Source organism: Theropithecus gelada, chromosome 2, assembly GCF_003255815.1.
Source record: "Theropithecus gelada isolate Dixy chromosome 2, Tgel_1.0, whole genome shotgun sequence".
In the NCBI taxonomy this organism is placed as follows: Eukaryota; Metazoa; Chordata; class Mammalia; order Primates; family Cercopithecidae; genus Theropithecus; species Theropithecus gelada.
In genome coordinates this window covers 82863128-82888159 of record NC_037669.1, presented here as the reverse complement: position 1 = coordinate 82888159, position 25032 = coordinate 82863128, and the positions used below count along the sequence as shown (strand labels likewise).

At 38.4% G+C, this 25032-nt stretch overlaps 2 protein-coding genes across 4 annotated transcripts in view; one reads left to right on the top strand and one right to left on the bottom strand.

Moving 5' to 3' along the window:
• Window positions 1–20242, top strand: part of APPL1 (adaptor protein, phosphotyrosine interacting with PH domain and leucine zipper 1) — a 62532-nt gene extending 42290 nt beyond the window's left edge. The window contains exons 21-23 of one of the 2 annotated variants that reach the window (XM_025376733.1): window positions 360–449; window positions 1477–1636; window positions 19755–20242. In XM_025376733.1, the coding sequence (XP_025232518.1) occupies window positions 360–449; window positions 1477–1623 (237 nt within the window). In that variant the 3' untranslated portion in view covers window positions 1624–1636; window positions 19755–20242. Of the gene's footprint in view, window positions 1–359; window positions 450–1476; window positions 5071–19754 lie in introns of those variants that run through there. The other variant, XM_025376732.1, reaches the window with a different exon arrangement.
• ASB14 (ankyrin repeat and SOCS box containing 14) lies at window positions 59–24213 on the bottom strand. 2 transcript variants are annotated; one of them, XM_025376734.1, is made up of 10 exons: window positions 24076–24213; window positions 21217–21271; window position 20974; window positions 20315–20446; window positions 20061–20219; window positions 15083–15328; window positions 11874–12045; window positions 10019–10562; window positions 9409–9562; window positions 8184–8362 (listed from the first exon to the last, which is right to left on the bottom strand). In XM_025376734.1, the coding sequence occupies exons 1-10, from the start codon at window positions 24195–24197 to the stop codon at window positions 8184–8186; spliced, it is 1764 nt and encodes a 587-aa protein (XP_025232519.1). In that variant the 5' UTR covers window positions 24198–24213. The 2 variants fall into 2 exon arrangements, with proteins under 2 accessions (XP_025232520.1, XP_025232519.1); XM_025376735.1 differs by lacking the exons at window positions 11874–12045; window positions 15083–15328; window positions 20061–20219; ... (2 more) ...; window positions 21217–21271; window positions 24076–24213 and adding an exon at window positions 59–1554 and having other exon boundaries at window positions 8162–8362; window positions 10019–10938.
• Between the last annotated feature and the right edge of the window lie 819 nt (window positions 24214–25032).

The window sequence follows — 25032 nt, the reverse complement described above, 5'->3', positions numbered from 1 at the left end:
CTGTACTCCAGCCTGGGCAACAGAGCGAGACTCTATCTATCTCAAAAAAAAAAAAAAAAAAAAAAGAATCCAAGATGCGTGATTTTCCAAGAATGTTAACTAAAATAGTGTATTAGCTCTTTCATATTAGCAAGTAAATAAAATGATTTTGGTAAACAATTAACAGTGGATACTATTACCAACATAGCATTTAGAATTTGGATAATTGTTTGCCATTGAATGTAAACTGTTGGTGTGCTTTCTTATGTATAAATGCAAAAAAAAAAATTGAAAGGTTACAAATGTGATATTAACTGAAATGTCTAAAATTTAAAGTTATTTCATGTTTAATTCATTAGTTTTATTCATCTGTTTCTTAGGATCGTAGGGCATCAGAAAAACAAAAAGAAATAGAGAGAGTAAAAGAGAAGCAACAGAAAGAACTCAATAAACAAAAACAGATTGAAAAGGTATACAGTCCTAATGTCTAGATCTTTGTGTGTTGTTTGTGAAGACTTAATTCAGCACTATGACTTTCAGATTTGAATTTCCAAATGAAGGACTGTTTCTGCTTGTTCAGCCACTTCATAAACAGATGATTCATACCATAGCAGAAAAGGGTCACATCTCTTTTTTGATATGATGTTTACATTATAGTTATGTTGACATGTAATATGACTGTTTGAAAAATATACCAGAACTTTAATATTTCAGAGGAGGTTGTCTCTGTCAAAGCAGTTGAGAGGCTGTATAGCTTTAACTGCCATTGCTGAAAGCCATTTTGCCTTCTATGGGGGGAAATAAATATATATATGTTATATGAAATATATAATGAAATGTGTATTTTTAATATTGCCAGGAGTGTCAAATCATTGTCCATCCAACAGGATAATTTTAAAAGACAAATTTTGGAGCAAAACTTGAAGAATGCATTAAATGATCCATGAGATTGTAAGAACGTGTTATGGGTTGCAGATTAACTGTAGGAATAGTAAAGAGGAGACAGCTGGGATACTTAGACCAGATCAGTAAGCATTGGCTGTGGGCTCTTTCTGGACAAAGAGGGAAGTGGCAAAGATGACACTGAAGTGAGGCTTTCTTGGTAGGCTAGGCTGAGGGAAGGTGACACCTGATTTAGCAAGATGAATTGGACAGGGATGGAGAAAAGGGCTGGAAAGGGAAAGGAGTGTGGGGTGATCCCTTTCGAGGATTTTACTATGGTAAAAGATGATGGGCTTTATTTGGTTGTTGGTCGTAAAAAAAGAAAATGAGAAAAAATATTTTAGTTTGAATGCTGGGTTTTATAGGATGGTGCCAAAATTCATTTTGGTGTTGTATTGTTTGGGTGTAGCTTTTCTTTTTATCAAGTTGTCAGAAGTATGCATATATATTTATGACAGAAGAACTGAAGTGGCTCTCAAGAATGTATCTTAACTGCATAATTTGCCATTTGACTGCAGACAAGTAACTTAGTTTCTTTTTTGTCTTTTCCACTAGGACTTGGAAGAACAAAGTCGGTTGATAGCTGCGTCCAGTAGACCAAACCAAGCCAGTAGTGAGGGGCAGTTTGTTGTCCTTAGCAGTAGCCAGTCAGAAGAGAGTGATTTGGGAGAAGGAGGAAAGAAGAGAGAGTCAGAAGCATAAACTTAAACTTTTGGTAGATATTTCCCCCTTGGAATTTGACAGTTTCTATGGTGAAATGGCACAAGGTAACAACTGTGTTGAAATATCAAGGAGGAGACTAAGCTTTATATTTGCTTATTTGTTGTAGCTACATTTTAAAAGAAAGATTGAACTTGATGACTTAGGTTTGCATTGATCTTTTTTCCCCCTTAAACATAATGTACTATGCATTAACATCTAAAGAAAACCTGCTCATCTCCCTGAAGTAGACATTTGCTCAATAATTTTTTCCTTCAGATTGTGAACTTTTAATTCTTGCATTGTAATTGGCTATGACCGTAAGAAATCATTTACTCTTCAGGCTTAGACATTCATGGATATGCTTTTCTTTCATTATGAACATTTTGCTGGCAGTGAGGAAGCATTTAGCTGAATAAGTTTAAAGCCCTTTATACAGAGAATTCTACAAGTTTGCAAATATTTTAACAATATTAAATGTGCAATAGAACTTTTATAAAATAATTAGAACAGAGATTTTACACTTAAGGTTTCAAATTGTGGCAGGTGGTACTGTTGATCTCAGGGCACTTTCTGGGATTGCTCACATTTCGCTAATGTACTGCACTTGATGCCAGTAGAAAAGAAGCTTAAGTGTCTTCAGTTCAAGATTGATAGAGCCCTTGGCATTTTATTGTCACATTTTTAGTTCTCAGGTTGGGACTTCAATTACTGCTGCAGAGCAGTAGTGGTTAAAAATAAGATAATGGAATTTATTAGAAGATTTTTTGTTCAAATACATTTTAGATTAGGATTGACAAAGATACTGCTATAGAATGATACATTGTATTTTCTGCATTGTGTGAAATAGTTTTTATTGAAAGTCAAGTGACATTTCAAAAGAAGTTCTATAACAATTATGTTTCATGCTTAAAGTAAAAATTCCCAGAGTTTAGTTTAGAAAATGTAATCTTTTAAATTTCAGACTGTTATTCCCAGTATTTTCATAATCCCATGTTTTGATAAAGTACTGAATCACCACTTTATATCCACAAAGGCCAATAACTAATGTATGAGAATAGAATAATTTGCACTAATTATTGTAAATATGTCTACTCTTCAAATGAGAAAAAGGTCCAATTTTATGAAAGATTGAAAATGCATTGAATGCCTGGTAGAGTATAGGAGAAGTTGACCAAGGAAGGATTTAACCTGGTGCCAAGGTTAAAATAACATTTCTCTACTCCCTGTTGTCTATGTTAAACCTTAATTTTTTTTTCTGTAATCACTTTTAACACTGCTAATAGAAATTATGTTTTCATGTGTTTCACATGAAAAAGTATATATATACACAAAGTTAATATAGTGAGTAAAATACATAGTCACACATTTACAGATTTTTCAAGAGGTTAGCCACTAAGACTTTAATAATTTTACAAGGGAGAAAGCCTTTTTTTTTTTTTTTTTTTTTTGATATACAGTTTTTTCTTCGTAGTTCTGCATTAGAAATGGCATCTGTTTTAGGTCTCAAACTATAACTCGGCTGTTTCACACTATATGTACATTGTTTTCTGTAGGAATAGGATAATGATATATAGGATCATGATATTCCTTCTATCCATGTGCCAAATGGGTGTAATGTTTATTTACTGATGCTTTATGTTACCAAAACGTACAGTAAAAAAGTAGAAATTTATGAAATACTTTTTGATAAAAAGTTTATGTTGTGCTTACCAAAGGGAATGCTTTCACAATAGTGTATCAATTGTTTTGTTGAAGTTAGAATTTCTTCTGTTGCCAGCACTTAAGTAGTCATGGCAAGTCCTGTTTTTAAGACCTTTTGGAGACTGGAGCTTTCTGTTCCATTAAGTCTTTTGTTTATACTACAAATTGTCACCTCACTTAGTTCAGATGAAATTTGTTACTCTACAAGGAAGGTGGTCATCATTAGGAGGCAGCTGTACTAAGCTGGTGCTTTGCATGGTAGCAAGTGCTGCCCTTTGTCAGCACCCTGGGTCATACTGTAGGCCAGAGTTAAGGGCACTGGCAGACTTAGGGATGCTGGACAGGCCTGTAGTTTGTTTTAAGTCATGTTCACAGGAATTTCTACAATACTACACCCATCTTCATAGGTCAAATCAAAGTGCATTCCAATGCTAAATAGAAATTATGAGTGGGTTTAACAATTTTAGATGATTCAACTTCTGTTCCATTACTATTGAACTATATGAACTATTCCATTACTGCAGAGATTTAAGTATCCGTTTTAATAAGCTCTTTTTGTTATTTAAAGGCTGCCCATGGGTTTCTGCCTAGTGGTAAAGCTGATTGTTATCCTCCTTTGAAATCCCTTCTAGTTCTTGAGATGCTCTGAGGGTAATTGGATTAGATTTTGGGATATCTTTTCTCACATTCAGACTTACACTTAATAGTGTTAGAAATCAACAAAACTGCTTTTTAAACAGAAAAGATTTTAAGCCTGCCTACTTCTGCAATGCATTCTGTTAGCTGTATGAACAGTATGTTTGTAACTATGGCAATGAAGTCAGTAGATAGGAAACCAGTTATTCCCTCTCACCTTTAAAAATTTTGAAAACTTGCTAACAAGGGACTAAAGCTATTAACTTGAACAGAGTCCCTAAAGCTAGTCTAGTTTTTGCCATGTCTGCAATGATTATTGTTTAATTTCAAAAGAGTCATCAGACTCCACAATCTAGGGGTGGTAAATGTGTTTCCATATGCTTGGGAAAAGGTCAGTAGGATGTGCATCCTAGGGAAGATAAAATCGTATATGGTAAAGGCATCTGAGTTAACTTTGCATTATATCTAGGAACTGTATTATTTAAAATTTGAATCCTATTATTAATGCCAAGAGATCCTAAGAGCTAGTGTATTGTAAAACCTGCCACCTGAATAAAACGAAAATATTAATGTTGGTTCTGAGACAACCTCTTAGCATTCAGATTGTATTTTAAATATTTAAACACACCAATTGTAGAAAGCAACCCTTTATTTTTAGCAAGTTTGGTTTACTCTTCTCCCATGAGATTTCAGTTTTCTACATTAATTAGTAATACATAAAGATTTGAAACTGGAACTATGTTATACTTTTTAACCAATCTCTGTGGCTTCACTCATGAAATTTACTTCAGTTAATGTGAGACTGGGGATTAAGTTGTAACTAATGTGCAAAATTGCTTTGTATATTTGGTGATTTTGTAATGTAAGTGAATTGGTTAATTCTTATTTCACTGATACTATTAATCATGCAGTGTACAATTTAAAATCATGCAATGTTTCACTTTAGAATTGGACTTGAAGAACTCGACTTTATGTGATCATGGTATTGGTATACATGTGGGGTGGAGAACTTATTTTTTCATTTTGTCACAATAGGTATTTACTGACAAGGCTTCAGGAAAAAAGTTAGATTTTTTAATGTATAATAAAGTCCATGATTTTTGTACAGTGTTTTTTTAATGAAATATTTGATACTCTGAACTTTATTTCTCAAAGTAATTTCAGATGTTTGTAAAACAATGGACTCCTTAATCTGTTATGACATTATAAATTACATGTCTAGCCCAACTGCAATTCCACAGCAGCTAAAATGGAAAAAAAAAATTGTCACCTTATTAGGAAAAGTTTGTTATAGAAGCAAACTAATCGATCGCTGGTGACTTTTTTTCTTTTAGCAAAGGAAAAACACTTCATTAATTGATGTATACTTGCTACTGTTTGGTCCTACTCACAGAAATTCCTCCAATTTAAAGGGGCAGATTATTGTGCATACCACAGTATAGCTTGGATCTGTAATTTCAATACTAATGCTTATTCATCCCATGTGCTCTTTATAGTTTCTTATGGCAATTAGTTCCTTTCTTCTGGGATTTAGTGTTTTAATTTGTTTCGAATTTTATAGAAATGTACATACACTTTTAGAAGGTACAGGTAATAGATGAAATTAACTTTAGAATTATATAATTTATCTGATAGAAGTGCATGTATAGCCTAAATATATTTCTATATTGAAAGATATAATCTCTCACTTATCAGTTTGATTTAAAAAAATAAAAACTATTCATGTCAGCTATATAAATTTTTTAATGTAAAAAAACTATAAAAATAATTTAAAGTCTGTGCTTACTGAAATAGTCTATATAGCCATTAATCCCTACACCAGAAAAAAATCATATAGCTTCAGTTTCCCTAAAATGGACTCTCTAATTCTTTAAAAAGTACCAAGACTAAACATGTAAACACATCAAGGCCATAGCTGACTGGGCTGTAGTGAAAATGGACAATGTCATTGTACCTGTTACCCCTATTGATGTGGCTTCTAAATGTGACACAAGTGTGGTTGAATGAATGTCTTTTTCAGTTTCTTTCCTCACTTTCCACACGTAGAAATGTATACTTACATGCAGGCCTGGCACAGTGGCTCATGCCTGTAATCCCAGCACTTTGGGAGGCCAAGGCGGGCAGATCACTTGAGGTCAGGAGTTGGAGACAGCCTGACCAACATGGTGAAACCCCATCTTTACTAAAAATACAAAAATTAGCTGGGTGTGGTGGCACACTCTTGTGATTCCAGCTACTTGGGAGGCTGAGACATGAGAATCTCTGGAACCCAAGAGGCAGAGGTTGCAGTGAGCTGAGATTGCACCACTGCACTCCAGCCTGGGCAACAGGGCGGCTCTCCATCTCAGAAAAAGGAACCTATACTTACATGCAGTATGAAATATATAGAAATAAAATTTTAACATAACTCCCATCAGTGAGCCTCTTCATGTCCATTATCAGGCTAGGTTCAATACAGAAATCATAAGCCGTCAATCATTTGAAAACACTTGTAATTCCAATTCCAGTGATCATATTAACCAGTAAATGGTCAGCCATAGCCAGGGTTTTGTGGAAAGAAGGGATACACGTTTCTCATTAATAATGAAATTTCAATTGAGAGTTGTATTTCAATTAACTGAATTACCCTATCTCTGTACTTCACTCTACAAAGAAACAGTAGTAGACACTAAGCTGGTATTGGGAGTTTTCCACAAGAACAGCAAACTTCTAAGTCATGTACTGGGGTCAGTGTGTATTCAGTCCAATCACTGAGATGTACAGTAGGCCCCCTTATCCATGGTTTCCCTTTGTGTGGTTTCAGTTACCCGTGGTCCAAAACTGTTAAAAGGAGGCTGGGTGCGGTGGCTCATACCTATAATCCCAGCACTTTGGGAGGCCAAAGAGGGCAGATCACCTGAGGTCAGGAGTTCAAGATCAGCCTGGCCAACATGGTGAAACCCCGTCTCTACTGAAAATACAAAAATTAGCCAGGCATGGTGGTGTACACCTGTAATCCCAGCTACTCGGGAGGCTGAGGCACGAGAATCACTTGAACCCGGGAGGCAGAGGTTAAAGTGAGCTGAGATCATGCCACTGCAGTCCAGCATGGGTGACAGGACAAGACTCCATCTCAAAAAAAAAAAAAAAAAGGTGTTAAAAGGAAAATCCCAGAAATAAGTAATTTATGAGTTTTAAATTGCACACCATTCTGAGTAACATGATGAAGTCTCTCGCTGTACTGCCTTGTCCCACCTGGGACCTGAATCATCCCTCTGTCCAGTGTATCCACACTGTAGGGCATGCGTGTACAGTTGTATGTCGCTTAACAACTGGCTTAAAGATGTAGATACCTACTGAGAGATGTGTTAGGTGATTTTGTCATTGTGCAAACATCATAGAGTCACTTATACAAACCTAGATGGGATGGTATACTACACACCTAGGCCATGTGTTATATAGCCTATTGCTCCTGGGCTGCAAGCCTGTACAGCATGTTACTGTACTGAATAGGCAGTTATAACATATAGTAAGTATGTATTTAAACATAGAAAAGGTACAGTAAAAATAAGCATTATAATCTTATGGGACCACCATTACATATTTAGTCCAATGATGACTGAAACATTGTATGATACGTGACTGTGTAGGAAAAAAATACACTATGTATAGGGTTCTGTACTAACCCTGGTTTCAGGCATCCACTGAGGGTCTTGGAACGTATCCTCTGAAGATAAGGGAGACTACTGTATTACATATATACTTCTCTATTAAAAAGATACTGTAATGAGTTATCTTGACTTGTCAGAAGTGGCATCTATTATTTTGAGCACATAGACATTGGATTTATACACTTAATTAGAACTGGTGTATTTCAGTTAATTGAAATTTTTACTGTTTGGGTTTTTTTTTTTTTTTTAAACTGCCTTGAGAATGCTAGTCATTTATATGTTGAGAGGCTATGTTCAAAGCTACTTAAAAAAAATTTGTTTTTCTTTTAGAGATGGGGTCTTGCTCTGGTCACCTAGGCTGGAGTGCAGTGGCACGATCACAGCTCACTGCAGCCTTGACCTCCCCAAGCTGAAGCAACACTCCTGCCTCAGCCTCCCAGAGCTACTTTTTAAAGGACTTAGACTGCATTGAGATTTTAGTTGGTGGGTAAAGCAAAAAATATGAATCATACATAAGTGAAATTCTAAGGAATACAGCTGCAAAATTATACCTTTTCCATTAGAATGGTTTGATTACCAGGTTCCTGTAAAAATTCCTTGTCCATAAAGGTCGTATTCTTTGTAAAGGACATATGCTTTTAGACGATTGGGTAATGGAAGAAATGACATGAATACAGGGCAGCGCAAATGTAAACGTCCCATGCATTTCCGGATCTTTAGGCGGCACAAGTGTTTTAGGGAGCGAGGGTTTGCTAAAAAGAAAAGGCACATTATCCAAAGAGAAAAAGAACTTATTTTTTAGTATCTTAGGCTTTTGTTAGCAAATGTATTTGATAGCATTTCATTTGCTGTTACTAAATAGCAAAATCAGGGAAATAGTTTTTCAGTTCTTACTGCAGTCCTTGTTGTAGATATGGTTCCAGAGCCATGTCAAGTTAGAATCCAAAGACTGGCATCAATTGTGGATCTGGCCTGTGAGATCTGAAGTTCTTAAATCTGCATGTGGCCAGGCGGGGTATCTCATGCCTATAATCCCAGCACTCTGGGAGGCCGAGGCAGGTGGATCACTTGAGGCCAGGAGTTCGAGACCAGCCTGGCCAACATGGTGAAACCCCGTCTCTATTAAAAATACAAAACTTAGCTGGGCATGGTGACCATGCGCCTGTAATCTCAGCTATTCGCGAGACCAAGGCAGGAGAATTGCTTGAACCCAGGAGGCGGAGGTTGCAATGAGCTGTGATTGCGCCACTGCACTCCAGCCTGGTTGACACAGTGAGACTCTGTCTCAAAAAAAAAAAAAAAAAAAAAAAAAAGTCTGCATGTTTTAGCCCCGTCAGGGACAGGGTAGAAACTGAAGATTACCCCCCAAGGGAAATAACACAAAATAAATTATTAATTTGTCTTACATGCTACTTTGAAAGGATTTGCTTTGAAGAAGGTCCTTTTGATACCCTCAACAGACTTGGCTCTTAGCTTTTTCTCATCCTTGTTTTTATTGCCATATAATAGCTTTTCATTCCTGTGTCCATGGTGTTCTTTTGTAGCCATGGTTTAGGTGGATTGGGATGAAAGTATTACCTACCTATATAATAAGTAGTTACCTAACGGTTTTATCTCCTCGGAAAAGGTAATAAATACAAATTAAGTGTAGTTAGTAACATTTTTTTAAGATAGGAATAGTATTTTTCTGGTTTAAGTCAAGCTTTTAACCAGAAGAGAAGGGTGTTCTAATTCTAAAACAATCAAATTAGAATACAATTAGTATTTTTGTAAAAAGTCATTCTATAAGGATACTCACTTAAGATAAAATGTATTTCTGACCAGATCCCCTGTTTTTGGAGCACAGCTTTCAACTTTGAACAGATCCGAACTTGATCAACATAATCAAGCATCACTCGAACAACCTTTCCAGAGAGGTGTTGCAGCCATGACAAAGTTATTACTTCACAGAACTGAGGGAAACAAAGTCAGAATTAGGAAAGTAAATGAAAAACATGAAGTAGCTAGCTATGGTTTAGCATAGTAGTCAAAGGAGATGTGGTGTGATGAAGGCCAAGAGGAAAAAATGTCTCAAAAACGGGGAGGGATGGTATTGGTCAACTGTACTTATTCTGATTGTTTTTTTCATCAGAAATATGATCAAAGTAAATCATTTAATCAGTTGCTTCATTTATGAAACTTCCTCACACTGCTAGGCAGAGTTAAATCACTTTTCTCTGTACTGTTTTTGTTCCTTTTATATCTTTCTACATTGTGTTCATTTTATCATAATTATTTTATCATATAATTATTATTATACTAGGATCTCTTCAAGCTTCTGGAGAGAATGGATGTAATCTATTTATTGCCATAGTTCCAGGGCCACAAATAATGACTGTAAGGGAATACAGCCAATACTGTGGACTTACCTTAGTATCTTTGATAACTGTAGATGTCCAGCCTTCAACAATATAGGAAGGATGGACTTTGTCTCCATGTGGGCAATCAAAACATCGCTGTGTGTCATACCCATAGTTCAGCAGCATCCTGAGCATGACTTCATCTTTCAGAGTGTATTGCAGTGCTGATGGGAAATGTAAAGGGTTAACTCTGCAGAAGTAATTGACATTGGCCCCATGCCTTAGCAGCAGACTGATCAGCTCATAGTTGCCCATCCTGAGGGCTATCTGGAGGCAGTTAACCGGGTCTTGGTTAGGCAGAGCTCCAGCACTCAGAAGCAGCTTGACAGAAGAGAGGTCACTGTTTGATACAGCAAAATGCAAAGCTGACTTCCTGTGGTCATCGTAGTGTTTGCTAACTCTCTGATCCAGCATGAAGTTCACATCAAATCCAGCCTGGATGAGGAGTTCCAGGCACTGAGGGTGTGCTCCTGCTGCTGCGCAGTGAACTGGACTGATCCCACTCTGCTTAATGGCAGCAAGATCCGTAACTGGAATCAGTATCTTTAGAGCTCTGAGAAAGAATTTCAAAATGCATTTCAACATTGTTTTTAAGAAGTAGCACTAACTTGTTTATTATTGTTTTATAGTAATACTAGATAGTATCAATATTCAGGGGGCATTTAGAACCCCAACCAAACAAAAGCATAATTCCTTCATCCAGAAGCTCAGATACCAAGTAAAATTGAATGGAATTACTGTCTAAGCTATAAAATTCAGAATTAGCCCAGAAACCTGAGGCTTCCCATATTGTCTAAATACCTGAGAAAAAAGTTTTATATCTCTTTGGTGGCTTCAGAGGATGCCTGGTAAACAACCATTTCTAGTTCTTGCTAGTTGGTCAAGAGTTTTTTTGTTTTTTTGTTTTTTTGAGACGGAGTTTTGCTCTTGTTGCCCAAGCTGGAGTGCAGTGGCGCGATCTCGGCTCACTGCAGCCTCCACCTCCCAGTTTCAAGCAATTCTCCTAAGAGTTTCTCATCTTTAAAAGGTATGTTTAAGGCTAGTCGTCATGACTCAAGCCTGTAATCCCAGCACTGTGGGAGGCTGAGGTGGGTAAATCATGAGGTCAAGAGATCGAGACCATCCTGGCCAACATGGTGAAACTCCATCTCTACTAAAAATACAAAAATTAGCCAGTGTAGTGGCGCCCACCCGTAGTCCCAGCTACTCAGGAGGCTGAGGCAGGAGAATTGCTTGAACCCAGGAGGTGGAGGTTGCAGTGAGCTGAGATCATGCCACTGCACTCCAGTCTGGCTGTAGGAGTTCGGTCAGCATGGTGGGAAAAATTATAAAAGTTATAGATAGAAGCAAACCTTTTTGGAAGGCTGGGAGGTTTTGCAAAAGCTTCAGGAAAGGATTTGGCTGAAGGCAGCTGAATTCTCTCAGAGTAGATAACAAGGAAATGTAAGGGAATTGATCTAGATGGGGTGGGGGAAACTGTGTTAATTACCCACAAAATGTGCTGACTCAAAGCCTTTGTCATTAAATCTGTACTAAATAAATGCCTGAAGCACCAGCTTGTCAGGGCCGTGGCTGCTACAACTCTTTCTGTGAGCAGCTTGGTCCCCTAGCCCACTCTTTCACTGGATACCTGTGTCTAAGTACTCCTTTCATCTGTTGCTTGGCCAGGGTCTGTGGTTCAGACCCAGCACCTGGCAACAGAGTGAGATTGCATCTCAAAAAAAAAAAGAAAAAAAAACCAAAAAAACAGTATGTTTAGGTTGTGGGATTGGTGATTAAAGATTATAAAGTTCCTAGAAGCAGCTCAAAATAAAAGGTAGCTATTACAATTTTTATTATTTACAATAATGTAATTGAACTTAACAGTAAGTGGCCCCTGTCAGCTGCCACATGGATGGGCAGGTGGCCTGAATTCTTAGGGATGTTGGCATCAGCTCCGTACTCCAGCAAGAGGGCCACAGCATCTGGATTTCCTCCACTCGCAGCTTCGAGTAAAATGGAAGAAGAATCAGAGGCCTGACCATGAGCATTAGCTCCTAAGAGGAGAAAGACTCTTGTCAATGCAAAAATTATTTTCCACTGTTATTTCTTGAGCAATCTTAAAAATATATCACCATCAACAAAAAGCAGTTAGTGAGCATGCACTCTAGCAAAGCACCAAGAATCAAAGTGACAAAATATATACCTCCTGCTCTCAAGTAGCTTATAAACTAGTTGGGGAAGAAAAAAAAAATGGCAGTTTCTAAATTATAAGTAGGTTAGTTTTTGAAGTAATTTGATGTCCATTTGTTTGGAACTTGAAAATTCCAGTAGAAATACTGTTATAAAAGTTGCTTTTATTTCTAGACCAGCCTACAAAAGCCCACTTACAACACACATATAGGATGGTACTAACAAATCTATCGAACTATAATACCATGCCATCTAATGATACTGTTTTGGTGGAAAAGGGCATTTGTTCTGTTTTAGCTTGTTTGTAGGGGACCATAGTAAGAGACACTAACTTTTTAATTGAGGTTAGGAACTGCCAATAGCCAAAGAGATAAGTTGTTGTACAGTTATTAGTACAGAGTATCCCTTATCCAAAATGCTTGGGACCAGAAGTGTTTCAGATTTCAGGGTTTTTTAAAAAAGTATTTGCATTACACTTACAAGTTGCATTATATTTACAAGTCCCAAATCCAGAAATCTGAAATCTGAAATGCTCCAGTAGGAACTTCTTTTGAGCATCATTTTGATGCTCAAAAAGTTTCAGATTTTGGAAGATTTAGGATTTCAGATTTTCAGATTAAGAATGCTGGCCGGGCGCGGTGGCTCAAGCCTGTATTCCCAGCACTTTGAGAGGCCAAGACGGGTGGACCACGAGGTCAGGAGATCGAGACCATCCTGGCTAACACGGTGAAACCCCGTCTCTACTAAAAAAAAAAATACAAAAAACTAGCCGGGTGTGGTGGTGGGCGCCTGTAGTCTCAGCTACTCGTGAGGCTGAGGCAGGAGAATGGCATGGACCCGGGAGGCAGAGCTTGCAGTGAGTCGAGATCCGGCCACTGCACTCCAGCCTAGGCAACAGAGCGAGACTCCGTCTCAAAAACAAAAAACAAAAAAACAAAACAAAACAAAAAAAGAATGCTTAACTTATATATACCCTGTACATTAAGTGTTATGTGAGTGATGTGAATAAGAGTACAGGTACAGGCAAAAGGTCTTCTAGAAGATCTAGGGCTGGGGTTGGAAGGGGAGCTGGGAGGTGAAGGAAGGAGAAAAGAGTTTGGGTCAGTTGTGGAAGTCTTCCCAGTAAAACAGGCTGTGAGGAAACAGCATTTGAATGGACGAAAGTTGAGGAGAGCATTCTGAAGCTCACATAAAAAAGATGTAGTGACTTTAACACAGACTCCATAAGTCATCAGGGTCCAGTGACTGCCCAAGAACCCCATTCCAAGAATGCCTTAAGAAGTCCAATAAGCCTCTGTTTATTGAGTGCCCACTATGTGCTGATTCCTTTATGTGTATAATTTTTAAACTTTGTAAGAACCCCTAGCAGTAGTTGCTAACATACTCATTTTAAAGATGAAGAAACTCACTGAGTTTCAGTGACTTCCCCAAAGATGCACAGCTAGTAAGCAAGGTAGTCAGGATTCATATGCAGGTATTCTAGACCCAGGGCTTATATCTCTGATGCCATGTTGCCACTCTAGCAATGCAGGGTGGTAATGTGATTTGGAATCAGACAGATGTACCTTGAAATACTAGCTCTGTCATTTACCATCTATGCCACTTGGTGCAAATTACTTTGTAAGGGAGTCACTTAAAGGAAATGCTCACTCACTGAGGTCAACTGATGCTGGTTTCTTTGCAGGGTAAAGGATTTAACATCTGTTGCTTCTCTTTCTCTGTATTTTAATCAATGATGTATACAAAAGGTTACTCTTTCCTCATAGATGAAAGACTCCAATGTTTACTTTTGCTATTCCAGCTAATGACTTTAGACATTTCTTATATTGATCATTTAAAACATCTTACTTAAAATGTCTTATGGCCATTGATTAGAAACTAGCCTCCCCCATATGACAGGAAAGATTTAGAAAAGTTTAAAGAGCACAAGGTTGTTCTTAAATATAAGAGTCTCTGCCATCTAGAATATTGGAGACCAGGACCGTATATTGTTAAAGAACAAAATAATACTTCTAGACATAGGGAGGAGAATAAAGATAATTCTATTATTGAGACTTTTAAAAATCTTGGTAAAAGTTTGCTTTTTTGAAAAAAAGCTTTAGATTGATCTTACCTTGCTTCATCTAACAATGTCATCAATGAGCTCTCCTCAAAGACAGTAAAAGCCAAAGTTCTCTGAGCCAAGGGTCCCTGCCAGTTAAGCCAGCATTCAAAATGACCACAGCTACAGAGCTGGGGATAGGGGAGGGGGCATGTTTGAAGGGAAGTCCTGCAAATGGTACCATGGCTGACCCTCACTTTCCTCCAGTACAAAACGAGGATAATACCTACCTCACATGGTTTTTAAAGGGTTACAAGGCAACATGGGTAGTTTAATGCTTGTTGCTTAGACAGTAGTACCCAATACATGTAAGTTGCTTTCCCCTTCTCTTGGAGTTTTGGTTATTACTAGAGTGAAGAACTGGGACCCAAAGAGAAGAAATCAGGAAGAATTTCCTAATATCTAGTCATTTGGTAACAGATTAAACCGCCTCATGATTTAGACTTAGGCAGAGGTAACGTGTAGAGTATGTTGCAGGGTGTTTGATTTTATGATTCTAGAAAAGGACAACACCACAAAAAAGTTAAAAAAACCACCATCTTCTTAGCAGGGTAAAGGAATGTTAAGTAAAAGTAACCTGCATCCTAGTAACTTTTGGAAAATTATGTCAGACCTAATAAAAAATTCAATCTTTATGTTAGGCTTTTCAGTAATCACTATTAACCCATAATTTTTATCAAACATTTATATTAGGCTTAAATAAAATATTAACTTTTATTATTTTGAAGCTCTCCATTAAGAGGAAAACCCCTGGATCATGTTACCCTTTGTTAGTGTGCTGACCAAACAGAAGATCTTGCCTTTCCGCAGTAACATTTCCATGATTTCAGTGTGTCCACTTTGGGCAGCAAGAGCAAGAGGAGTGAATCCATATGTGCTCTGTGGGTCAGGGTGTGCCCCAGAAACCAGCATAAGCTTCACCATGTCCTCTCTGCCCAGTTTGGCTGCTTCATGGAGAGCTGTCCTCTCGTTGGCACAACGCAGATTGACATCTGCTCCATAGTTGATCAGCAAGGCAGCCATGTCATAGGAGTCACGCAGCACAGCTGGGAAATGAGAAGTGAGGTGGGCATGTTCAACGGGAAGTTAAGACCAGAGCAGCATATCTGCAAGTATCCCTCAGGCTTTCTTAAGGAGTTCTTCCCACCCACTCCCAGACCCCAGCATTCTGTGTTTAGGAAACAGATTGTAAAGTAAGGCATGTATCAGATAACACTGAGAGTATTTTACATCAATGGACTATTTGTTTTTATGTAAGCCATGAGTAATTATTCATTGCTTATGTGGTTGAAACACAAATGTAAACTTTTCACTTATCTTTATTCTTCAAGAAAATGGGAACTTAATTATTCAGTACAGTCCTGGAAATGTTTGTAGCTGCTTTAAAATAAGAGAAAAAAAAAAAACAAACAAAAGACAGCCCAGACATGGAAATGTGCCAAAAAAAAAAAAAAAAAACCAGAATCTACCCCAGAAAATGAATGACTAAAACACAATTTAAATATGCATGTCTGGTGGGAGTGGTTGAGGCCATAGACGATGATAGTTTTGGCCTATCATTTCTGCATTAACACATTTTAGCAACATACCAAAGTATGTTGTGCAGAAAGCCCCTTAAGGTTCTGTAAAGAAAATTGTTTTGTAGTTAAAAAAATACTAATAATAAAAGGCTTGGGAACACTGTGTGTTTGTGTATATGTGTATGTAAATATATATATATCTAGGGTCTCATTCTGTCATCCAGGCTGAAGTGTTGTGGTACAATCATAGCTCCCTACAGCCTTGAACTCCTGGGCTCAGTCAATCCTCCTGCCATAGCCTCCCAAGAAGCTGGGTCTACAGGCATGCACCACCATGCCTGGCTAATTTCTTTAAAAATTTCTGTAGAGATGCAGTCTTGGTATGTTGCCCAGGCTGGTCTTAACCCCTGGGTTCAAGTGATCTTCCTGCCTCGGCCTTCCAGAGACTGGGATTACCGGTATGAGCCACTGCTCTCAGCCAGCACTGTATATTCTATCACCCTTTTCAAGATTCACTTTGCATATTGATATATTGAAGTCTCTGAGGAATCTTGCAATGTGTTTGCTTAACTTTTTTTTTTTTTTTTTTTTTTGAGACGGAGTCTTGCTCTGTCGCCCAAGCTGGAGTGCAGTGGCGCGATCCTGGCTCACTGCAAGCTCCACCTCCCGGGTTCATGCCATTCTCCTGCCCCAGCCTCCCGAGTAGCTGGGACTACAGGCGCCCGCCACCTCGCCCGGCTCATTTTTTGTATTTTTAGTAGAGACAGGGTTTCACCGTGGTCTTGATCTCCTGACCTTGTGATTCGCCTGCCTCGGCCTCCCAAAGTGCTGGGATTACAGGCGTGAGCCACCGCGCCCGGCTTGCTTAACTTTTTAACCCAGCATTTTCCATGACCTATCAGTGGGGACATGCTGTTTGGGTACCACAGAAATGGAATCATTTGACCTGCCAGATAGGCTGAAGTGAAGAGAGGAAAACTAGCTCTACCATCATTGTTTCAACAGGCTTCACAGCTTCATGGTTTTTACATATGTAATTTTTCTACACACAAGACAAATACTATCTTATAGACGAGGAAACAGGTTTAGAGAGGTTAGACCTGACGCAGAGTTCTTTTCACTATATAGTGCTAGGGTGCTTCGTGGTTTATGCGTGCTTTCTCAGAGAAGGCTCTTCTGCTCAGTGTTTTTCTATAAAATGCAAAGCCTTAGAAAGCATCTTCAGACAAACCACGAAGGGACCCCAAATCCTAATTTTTGGCAGTACTCTGTTGGTCTCTTTTTAATTTTCGTTGTTTTTTTTTTGTTGTTGTTGTTGTTTGAGATGCAGTCTTGCTCCGTCACCCGGCCTGGAGTGCAGTGGTGCGATCGTGGCTCACTGCAACCTCTTTTCTCCCGGGTTCAAGTGATTCTCCTGCCTCAGCCTCCCGAGTAGCTGAGATTACAGGTGCCTGCCACCACGCCCTGCTAATTTTTGTATTTTTAGAGACGGGGTTTCACCATGTTGGTCAGGCTGCCCTCAAACTCCTGATCGCAGGTGATCCGCCCGCCCCGGCCTCCCAAAGTGCTGGGATTACAGACTTGAGCTACCGCACCCAACCTAATTTTCAGCTTTTATTTTGATAAAAGTTATACATGTACAGAACTCAAAGAGCCAATTACTGTGAAGTCTATCACTCTTTCCCTATAGTCTTTCTCCTTCTCCAGAGGTATCCTTTAGCTGATTCTTTGCTCTTCATGCCTGTGTTTCATAAGTAACCTGCTTGTATTGCTATTTGTTGATTTTTGGTTTTGGTATAATTTAATGACTTCTTACCATAGAAAATGATTTAACTTTTTTTCCTCCTGTCCCCACCACATGTGCACAGTTCTCATCCCACCATCCTATTGTTTTTATAGCACAATTTTTGTTAGATAAATATTTACCTTCATGTATGTCATTCAAAGGTGGGCCATATTTACATTTCCTTTTCTGCACATCTTTTTGTTTTCCCTGGAGTTAATATTTGTCTTATGTTTCATTTGCTTAGTTTTCAATTTATCATTAATTGCACCCCAAACTCTCTAAACTGTCTACATCTCCCTTCAAGATGTCATTCCTAGCCCACCATGGTCTTGAAGAAGCCTCTACCTGGGGCCTCCTGACCTGTTCCAATCTGGACCTCAGTGCCTGGTCATATGTGGTCATCCTACGATCATTATTCCTCCCATCTTAGGGATCTCATTTGCCTCCCACCTGGCTTGGATCTTCTGTTTCCTGGATCCCAAGCTTTTGTTTTTCTGTTTTACTCCAATGTTGGTAGAACATTTGCTCCGTTAGCTTCCTAACGGCAGGGAGCAAGAACGTTTTTGAGATTTCGTATGTCTGAAAATATCTTTTATGTCTTTAATCTACTGTCAGAGAGTTGGAGCAAATATAGAATTTTAAGTTGGAAATATTTTTCCTTAGAGTTTGCAAAACTATTATTCACCACCAATTACTTCAAGCTTCTAGTTACACCATTGAGATGTCTGACACCACTCTGATTTTTCATCTTTTGTATATTATGTATTCCTTTTTTTCTCTCAGGAAGTCTGTGGAAACTTTTTTGTCCCTAGTGACTTGTGAGTCTCTCTCTCTTTTTTTTTAGCTTTTCATGATTTTTTATTACAATGTAAAAGAGGCTATGTTCAATAAACTTAGAGTATAGAAGTAGAAAAGTTTAATTCTACCTCTGAAATGATCTTTGTTAACATTTTCACATGTATCCTTGAATTATTTATTTCTACATATGTTACATTTTGAAGAAGTTTTTGTTACACAAAATTCTCTAATAATTGGCTTTTCTGCATTTATACTGTGAATTCACATTTAGAGAAGGATACTTAGACCCCCAAGATCCTAAAACACCTAACTTTATCCATCTCACTATTCACTCATTAATTATTGGCACCAAATGTGTACAAGGAGTCTTGCTAGCTGCTGAAGTGCTGAATCAGTATGAATTCTGCTAATAAGCATTTATAATTTGCCACAGAAAGTGCTCTCATTGCTCTAAGACTAGAAACAAAGTGCTGAGGGGATTGGGTCTTTTACAGTTCATTGAACTGGCACTTAGTATGGCCCTTTATTCTGGAAACACTTGTCCTTCATTTTAGGACATCATTTTCTTGACTTATTGCATTGGCCATATACCACCTCCATCTTGTCTGTTCTCTCATTCCTCTTATTCATATGTTGCTCCTCTTGGATCATCCAGCTAATTTTTACTTCTTTCCTATTTTCCATTTCTTATTTTATTCTTCTGGAAGCTTTCCTGAACTACATCTTCCAGCATTGTTTTGGTTTTTAAAATTTCTGCTCATATTTTTAATTTTCAAGAATATTTTGTTTTCTGATTTTGCTAACCCCTTGTTCTTATTAAAATGGTTTCTCTGAGGAAGTTAATGACAATTTCCCTTTAAATTTTATTTCCCCTAAATAATCTTAAAGTTGCTTAACTCTGTTGGTTGAAGATTTTCCTCAGATAGCCTTCAGCTATTTGCTCATAATTAAAAGTTGGAGACTAGAAAGCTGGTTGGAAATTTTAAGCAGAAGGTGGGGCTTGCGGACTGTGGGTTTAACAATAGGTTGATATGTTTGGGCCACTTACTGGAAAAGCCCCAATGTTACTATCTTTAGCTCTTTCTTCTTGGGCTGGTCAGATTCCTCCAGAGAACCCCCCTGCCTGGAGGGTAAGGGCCTGGCTGCCAGCCTTCTAGGAGGAGGGCTGGGCAGTCTCAATTATGTTTGCTTAATTCCTCCAGTGTTTTCAATCTAGTACTCCCACCCTCACCTAAAGTTCCGTGGTCCAGAGACTTTCCATTTAAGCTATGCAGAGAATAAACCTCCAGGAGTCTACTGGGGTTGGGCAGGAGTGATCTAGAGATCTATCTGCTTCTTAATAGTTTTCAACCAACTCTTCTGTTTCAGCTGCCTGCCCTTCACCCATGCTCCATGAGGTAATTCTGCTCCCCTCTGATTTCTTATATCAGAATTAACTGGCTTGATCAAGGCACCATGCAAAATGAGCTGCCCTTAATTGAGCAGAGGTTTTGCATCAGGCCACCTCACAGGCCAGCCTATAGAAACCTTCTGGAGGGTTGGTACCCATGTCTGGTCAGTTGGGAGGAGAGCGACAGTGCTGCAACTATGCACAAAAAGCTGCCTTTGAAATTTGGGGGCATGAAGGAGACTCAGTGCCACAGACTCGTTTTCAGAAACAAGGTATTCATTTACCTGTAAGAAGAGGAGAATTGCCTTCAAAATTCTTAGCATTTGGATTGCAGCCATTGAGAAGAAGAAAAGTGGCATTTTCTAAGAGGCAATTGCTGACAGCCAAAAACAGTGGCGTTTCACCATTGTGAGTGGTTTGCTCCCACAGACTGGGGTCTGAAGCTGAAATAAATTCATCATACCACACAAGTTAAGACATAGAAATGAATGTTAAATTTATCTCTTAGAAACATCAAGAAGAGTCAAAGGGAATTTACCGCTTAGGGTTATTTCCAAAATTTTCTTATTTAATTGCACTGCAGCCTTATGCAGAGGAATCCAGCCTATCTCATCTGCTTCACCAAAAGCAGAATGGTACTTGGTTAAGTGTGACAATGCATCTTCCTTACCTATTAACAAGTCAAATGAGAACAGATTCACATTTGGCACACTTACAAGGGAGCCCATATTGCTTCCTGAATTCCACCACCAAAGTTAATGCATAAGACAACAGAATTCTAGTGCCACCTTTTATGAAAGACAAATGGCATATGACAGACAGTAAGGCCTGTCATCTAGCATTCCACACCTGGGCCTGTGAATACCCCCAGCATCTTGTTACTTATGAAAAAACAGTTATGTCTAGGAAGGAACCCAGGAGCTCTTTGCTACATTGAGCTGAAGTATTTTTTTCCCAGAAAAGCCTACATCAGACTCTTGACAATAAGCTGTGGACCCCCATGGTGTTCAGCATGGAAGAACCTGCTTCTAGGCTTCCTGAGCTTTGAGGAGAAATGCTGCCAGCTGTCACCATCACATTTTTCCTTTTTTTTTTTGAGACAGAGTCTCGCTCTGTCGCCCAGACTGGAGTGCAGTGGCGTGATCTCGGTTTACTGAAACCTCCATCTCCTGGGTTTAAGCAATTCTCTTACCCCACCCTCCCGAGTAGCTGGGATTACAAGGGCCCATCACCACACCCGGCTAATTTTTTGCATTTTTAGTAGAGATGGGGGGTTTCACCACATTGGCCAGACTGGTCTTGCACTCCTGACGTCAGGCGATCTGCCTGCCTTGGCCTCCCAAAGTGCTGGGATTACAGGCATGAGCCACTGTGCCCAGCCAATGTCACCATCCCATCTTACCACAAGTTAAAGGGGATAGAAGAGGAGGAGTACTTAACTTTCTCTATTGTTTCAACTATCTTCTTATAGTCAGCACTCAAAAAGGAATGGGAGCTGCACAGAAGAAAATACATATGTAATTCCAAAACTGAGGAGAAAAAACTGTTAATCTGATAGAAATCAAAAGGAAAGGGTAACGGTAGTAGTAGTTAATCCGGGATGCACTTTCATAGGAGGCATTGACTGAGGCGTAATAGAAATACTTCTATTTGTAAAATGCAATGTGGCCCTTAACAAAATTCTAGGGAAGCTCCTTCACCACATCTGTCTTCCGCATTCGCCTGTTAGCTTCTTTAGGGCAAGGACTGTGTGAGCCTGGATTGCAGTAGGCCTTTAATCAGTGTTGACTGAACTGAATCAAGCCTGCCTATGACTGAAATGTCACACTATCTCATGGTAAAATTTGATGGCCACTATAGAATGTCAATGATTCTAGCATAAACTATTTTTAAAAATAGTAAATAAAAATGGTGTGAGTTTTAAAAAATATTCACAGTCAGAATGTGTGCTCAGAAAACGCTATTAGCAGTTAAGTAATGTTTTTATTATTTAAGGCTTTAAATCTCAATTTATGAATCTTACATTATTTTAAAACCTAGCAAATAAGGATTGCCACCTTCCATTTTTTTTTTTTTTTTTTGAGATGGAGTCTCACTCTGTTGCCTAGGCTGGAGTGCAGTGGCACGATCTTGGCTCACTGCAGAGTAGCTGGTACTACAGGTGCCCGCCTCCACAGTTGGCTAATTTTTTGTATTTTTAGTAGAGACAGGGTTTCACCATGTTAGCCAGGATGGTCTCGATCTCCTGACCTCGTGATCTGCCTGCCTCAGCCTCCCAAAGTGCTGGGATTACAGGCATAAGCCACCACGCCTGGCCACCTTCCATTCTTTAACTATTTAATGAACCCAGGTTGAGGAGAATAAATTCCCTTGGATACTCTGTCCTGTTTACAATTTGGTCAATTAAGTTATCTTAAACATTTAAACCTGCACTCATAGATTTAGGATTGTGTTAGTTTTCTATAGCTGCTGTAAGAAGTAACCATACACTTAGTGGCTTAAAACAACAATAATAAAACAAATTTATTATCTTACAGTTCAGTAGTTCAGAAATCCGAAACAGTCCTCACTGAACTAAAATCAATGTGTCAGCAGGGCTGTCTGTGTTCCTTCTGAAGGCTCTCGGGGAGAACCTATCTCACCTTTTCTAGCTTCTAGAAGCCACCCACATTTCCTGGCTTGTGGACTCCTTGCTCCATCTTCAAAGCCAGCAATGTTGGGCTTAGTCCTTCTAACACTGCCATCTCCCAGGTTGTCTCTCCTGACTCCCTCTTTCACACTTAAAGATCCTGTGTTACACTGGGACCACCTGGGTAATCCAGAATACACTCCCTATCTACAAGTCAGCTGATGAGCAGCCATAATTCCATCTGTAGCCTTACTTCTCCTTCGCCATATAAGCTTCCAGAAGTTAGGACATCTTTAGTCCCAACCATTACTCCACATGTCACAAGTATGTTCTAGTTTTCTGATTCCTTCAAGTACCTGAGTAAATCAGCAAGCCTGCCTAACTGTCATACAATTCCTGCAAGTCTAATCAAGTAAATGCATAACCACAGTCAATTTCAGTTTCTCTGAAACATTTCAGTACTCTACTTAGCCCAACTCTCTTATACCTTTCAACCTAAAATTATTAGTCAGTTACTCAGTTATGCAATTTAAGGTTTTAATCATAAGGTTAATATAACAGATAATCTAATAAGGCTAATTGCTTTATAAAACTTTAAATATTTAAAGATTATTTTAAAAACTAATCCTAAATTGAACACAAAACTATAGGAACAGTGTTGGTTAAGAGCACAGACTTTAGAATCAGACTGCCTGGCTCTTCACTTACTAGCTCTGTGACCTTGGGTAAGCCACTTAACTTTTCTGTGCCTCACTTTCCTCCTCTCTAAATAGGGATAATAATAGGACCTACCTCATAGAGAGGTAATGAGAATTAGAATTTAAAAGTTAGTATTTATGAAGTGCTTAAAATAACATGACACATAGTGATCACTCCATGAGTTTATTACATTTTTAAATACTATATAGGTTTGATGTGCTTCATGATGTCTCTATTTAATTATGAAATCTCTTGGGGTTAAAATACGTTTTTCTAGTTTTACATCCAGCAGGCAAATAGAGATTACCATCCCAAGCAAACTGGTTTATCACCCCAGAAGAAATGATGGTTACTACCTCAGGAGACCAAGATTGCTGATTGGCCAGAGAGCGTGTGAGCAGGTGTGCTTGACTGCAGACTGCCCATATCCAGGACGACTCTTCTTACACCCCACACAGGGTCCAACTGGTCCTTTTTCAGTGTTGTTCAACAAAACTCTGAATCTACACTTTCAGAAGTCTCATTCAAGTTTATGGAATTCCTCCTTTTGATTTGAGTAGATCAAAGACTGGACCCCATCCTCACCTACTCCACTAAGGTTGAAGATAGCTAACTTTCTGTGTGTCCTGGTTGGATTTATGCATTTCTTCAATTCCCAAAGACAAGATGTATTTGAGTTTTTCTCTAGCCCTTCATGTCCTCATTTCTTTCTTTCTTCTGATTTCCAGTCTGTATCACCTCACCCAGATTTGCTGCTAACCTCCTTCAGATATTTTATTGCCTAATTAAATTCTGAATTATTTCCAGATTATTCCTGTCTAGTCAGGCACAATATCTTACAGATATTTAATTGACAGCTCCTTGGAGTCTGACCCTCCTGTTTTTGTCACAACACTAGATTTAAGCTAATGACAAGTGTCAGCTGTTGAATACAACACTTAATACTACATTGCCAATGAGAAAACCATTACCTCTCATCCTTAGGTGCATGTTGTGCTGTTCCTGGCTTATAAATATCCTGTAAACTCTGCTGAATGATGAACTGGGTGTCAAAGTCTTCATCTGTGTCTTCATCGCTGGTGTAATTATCCATGTGAAACGTGGACAGGTTTACTGTAAAGTCAGAGTGAATTAAGATTATTTTTCCAGTTGTGAAGAGATCAACTGCTTAAAATTACAAATGAAATTCAGAAACCTAGAAAATTGATTGGATTAACAAATAAAAAATACACAAAATTTAGGCAACAAAATATTCATTAAAAAATTTCTATAAACTTAAAAGAGTTTTCTGGACTGCCACATATTCAACAAAAATTAGAAGTTTCCATGAGTAGCCATTGACTTAAAGCTTATCCAGGAAAAACCACCTTTCAAATAAGACTTCGGTTAGTGCCACTCTAACACTGACAACACTCTGATTGATCTGTTAAACTTGGCTTGTGAGTTCTTCACAGTGATTGTAGCACTCATCCAAAATAATATTTCCTACACACAGTGAGTGTGATGCTGAAAATAATATTTTACTTAATAAACATGAAAAATAAACATGTTAAAGAAACAAATGTATTCTCATAATTACAACATAGATTCAGCAGCAGTAAAAACAAATGTATCTTACTAGGCAATATCTAAATGGTTTTAAAAGAAAAATGTCAGTTTTAGCATAGAATACGTTTGGTCACATTTCAAAGACTTTTTACCTTTTGTTTTATCCTCTAGGACAGCACTGAAGTTTTCACTGTTAAGGACTAACACATGTAAGCCTCAGATTTTTCATTTATATTTAGGATCTCCTCTCCCCTGTAGTGACCATTCCATTAATAGCTTTACTATAAATACTTCATCATAAGACAGTCTGGCACATTCTCCTTGTTTTTTACATGTGGTTTAGCTCTTTTTGGAAACATGATCTCTTTTCTTCAGTGCCA

Bases quoted from the DNA above. Each gene is read 5' to 3' on its own strand.
- ASB14 (XM_025376734.1), bottom strand. From the start codon at position 24,197: ATGGATAATTACACCAGCGATGAAGACACAGATGAAGACTTTGACACC. The intron at 15,329-20,060 runs GTAAATGAATAC...CTCATTTCCCAG, and splicing joins CAATTCTCCTCTTCTTACAG to CTGTGCTGCGTGACTCCTAT. The intron at 8,363-9,408 runs GTGAGTATCCTT...TTTTCTTTTTAG, and splicing joins AGAAATACATTTTATCTTAA to CAAACCCTCGCTCCCTAAAA.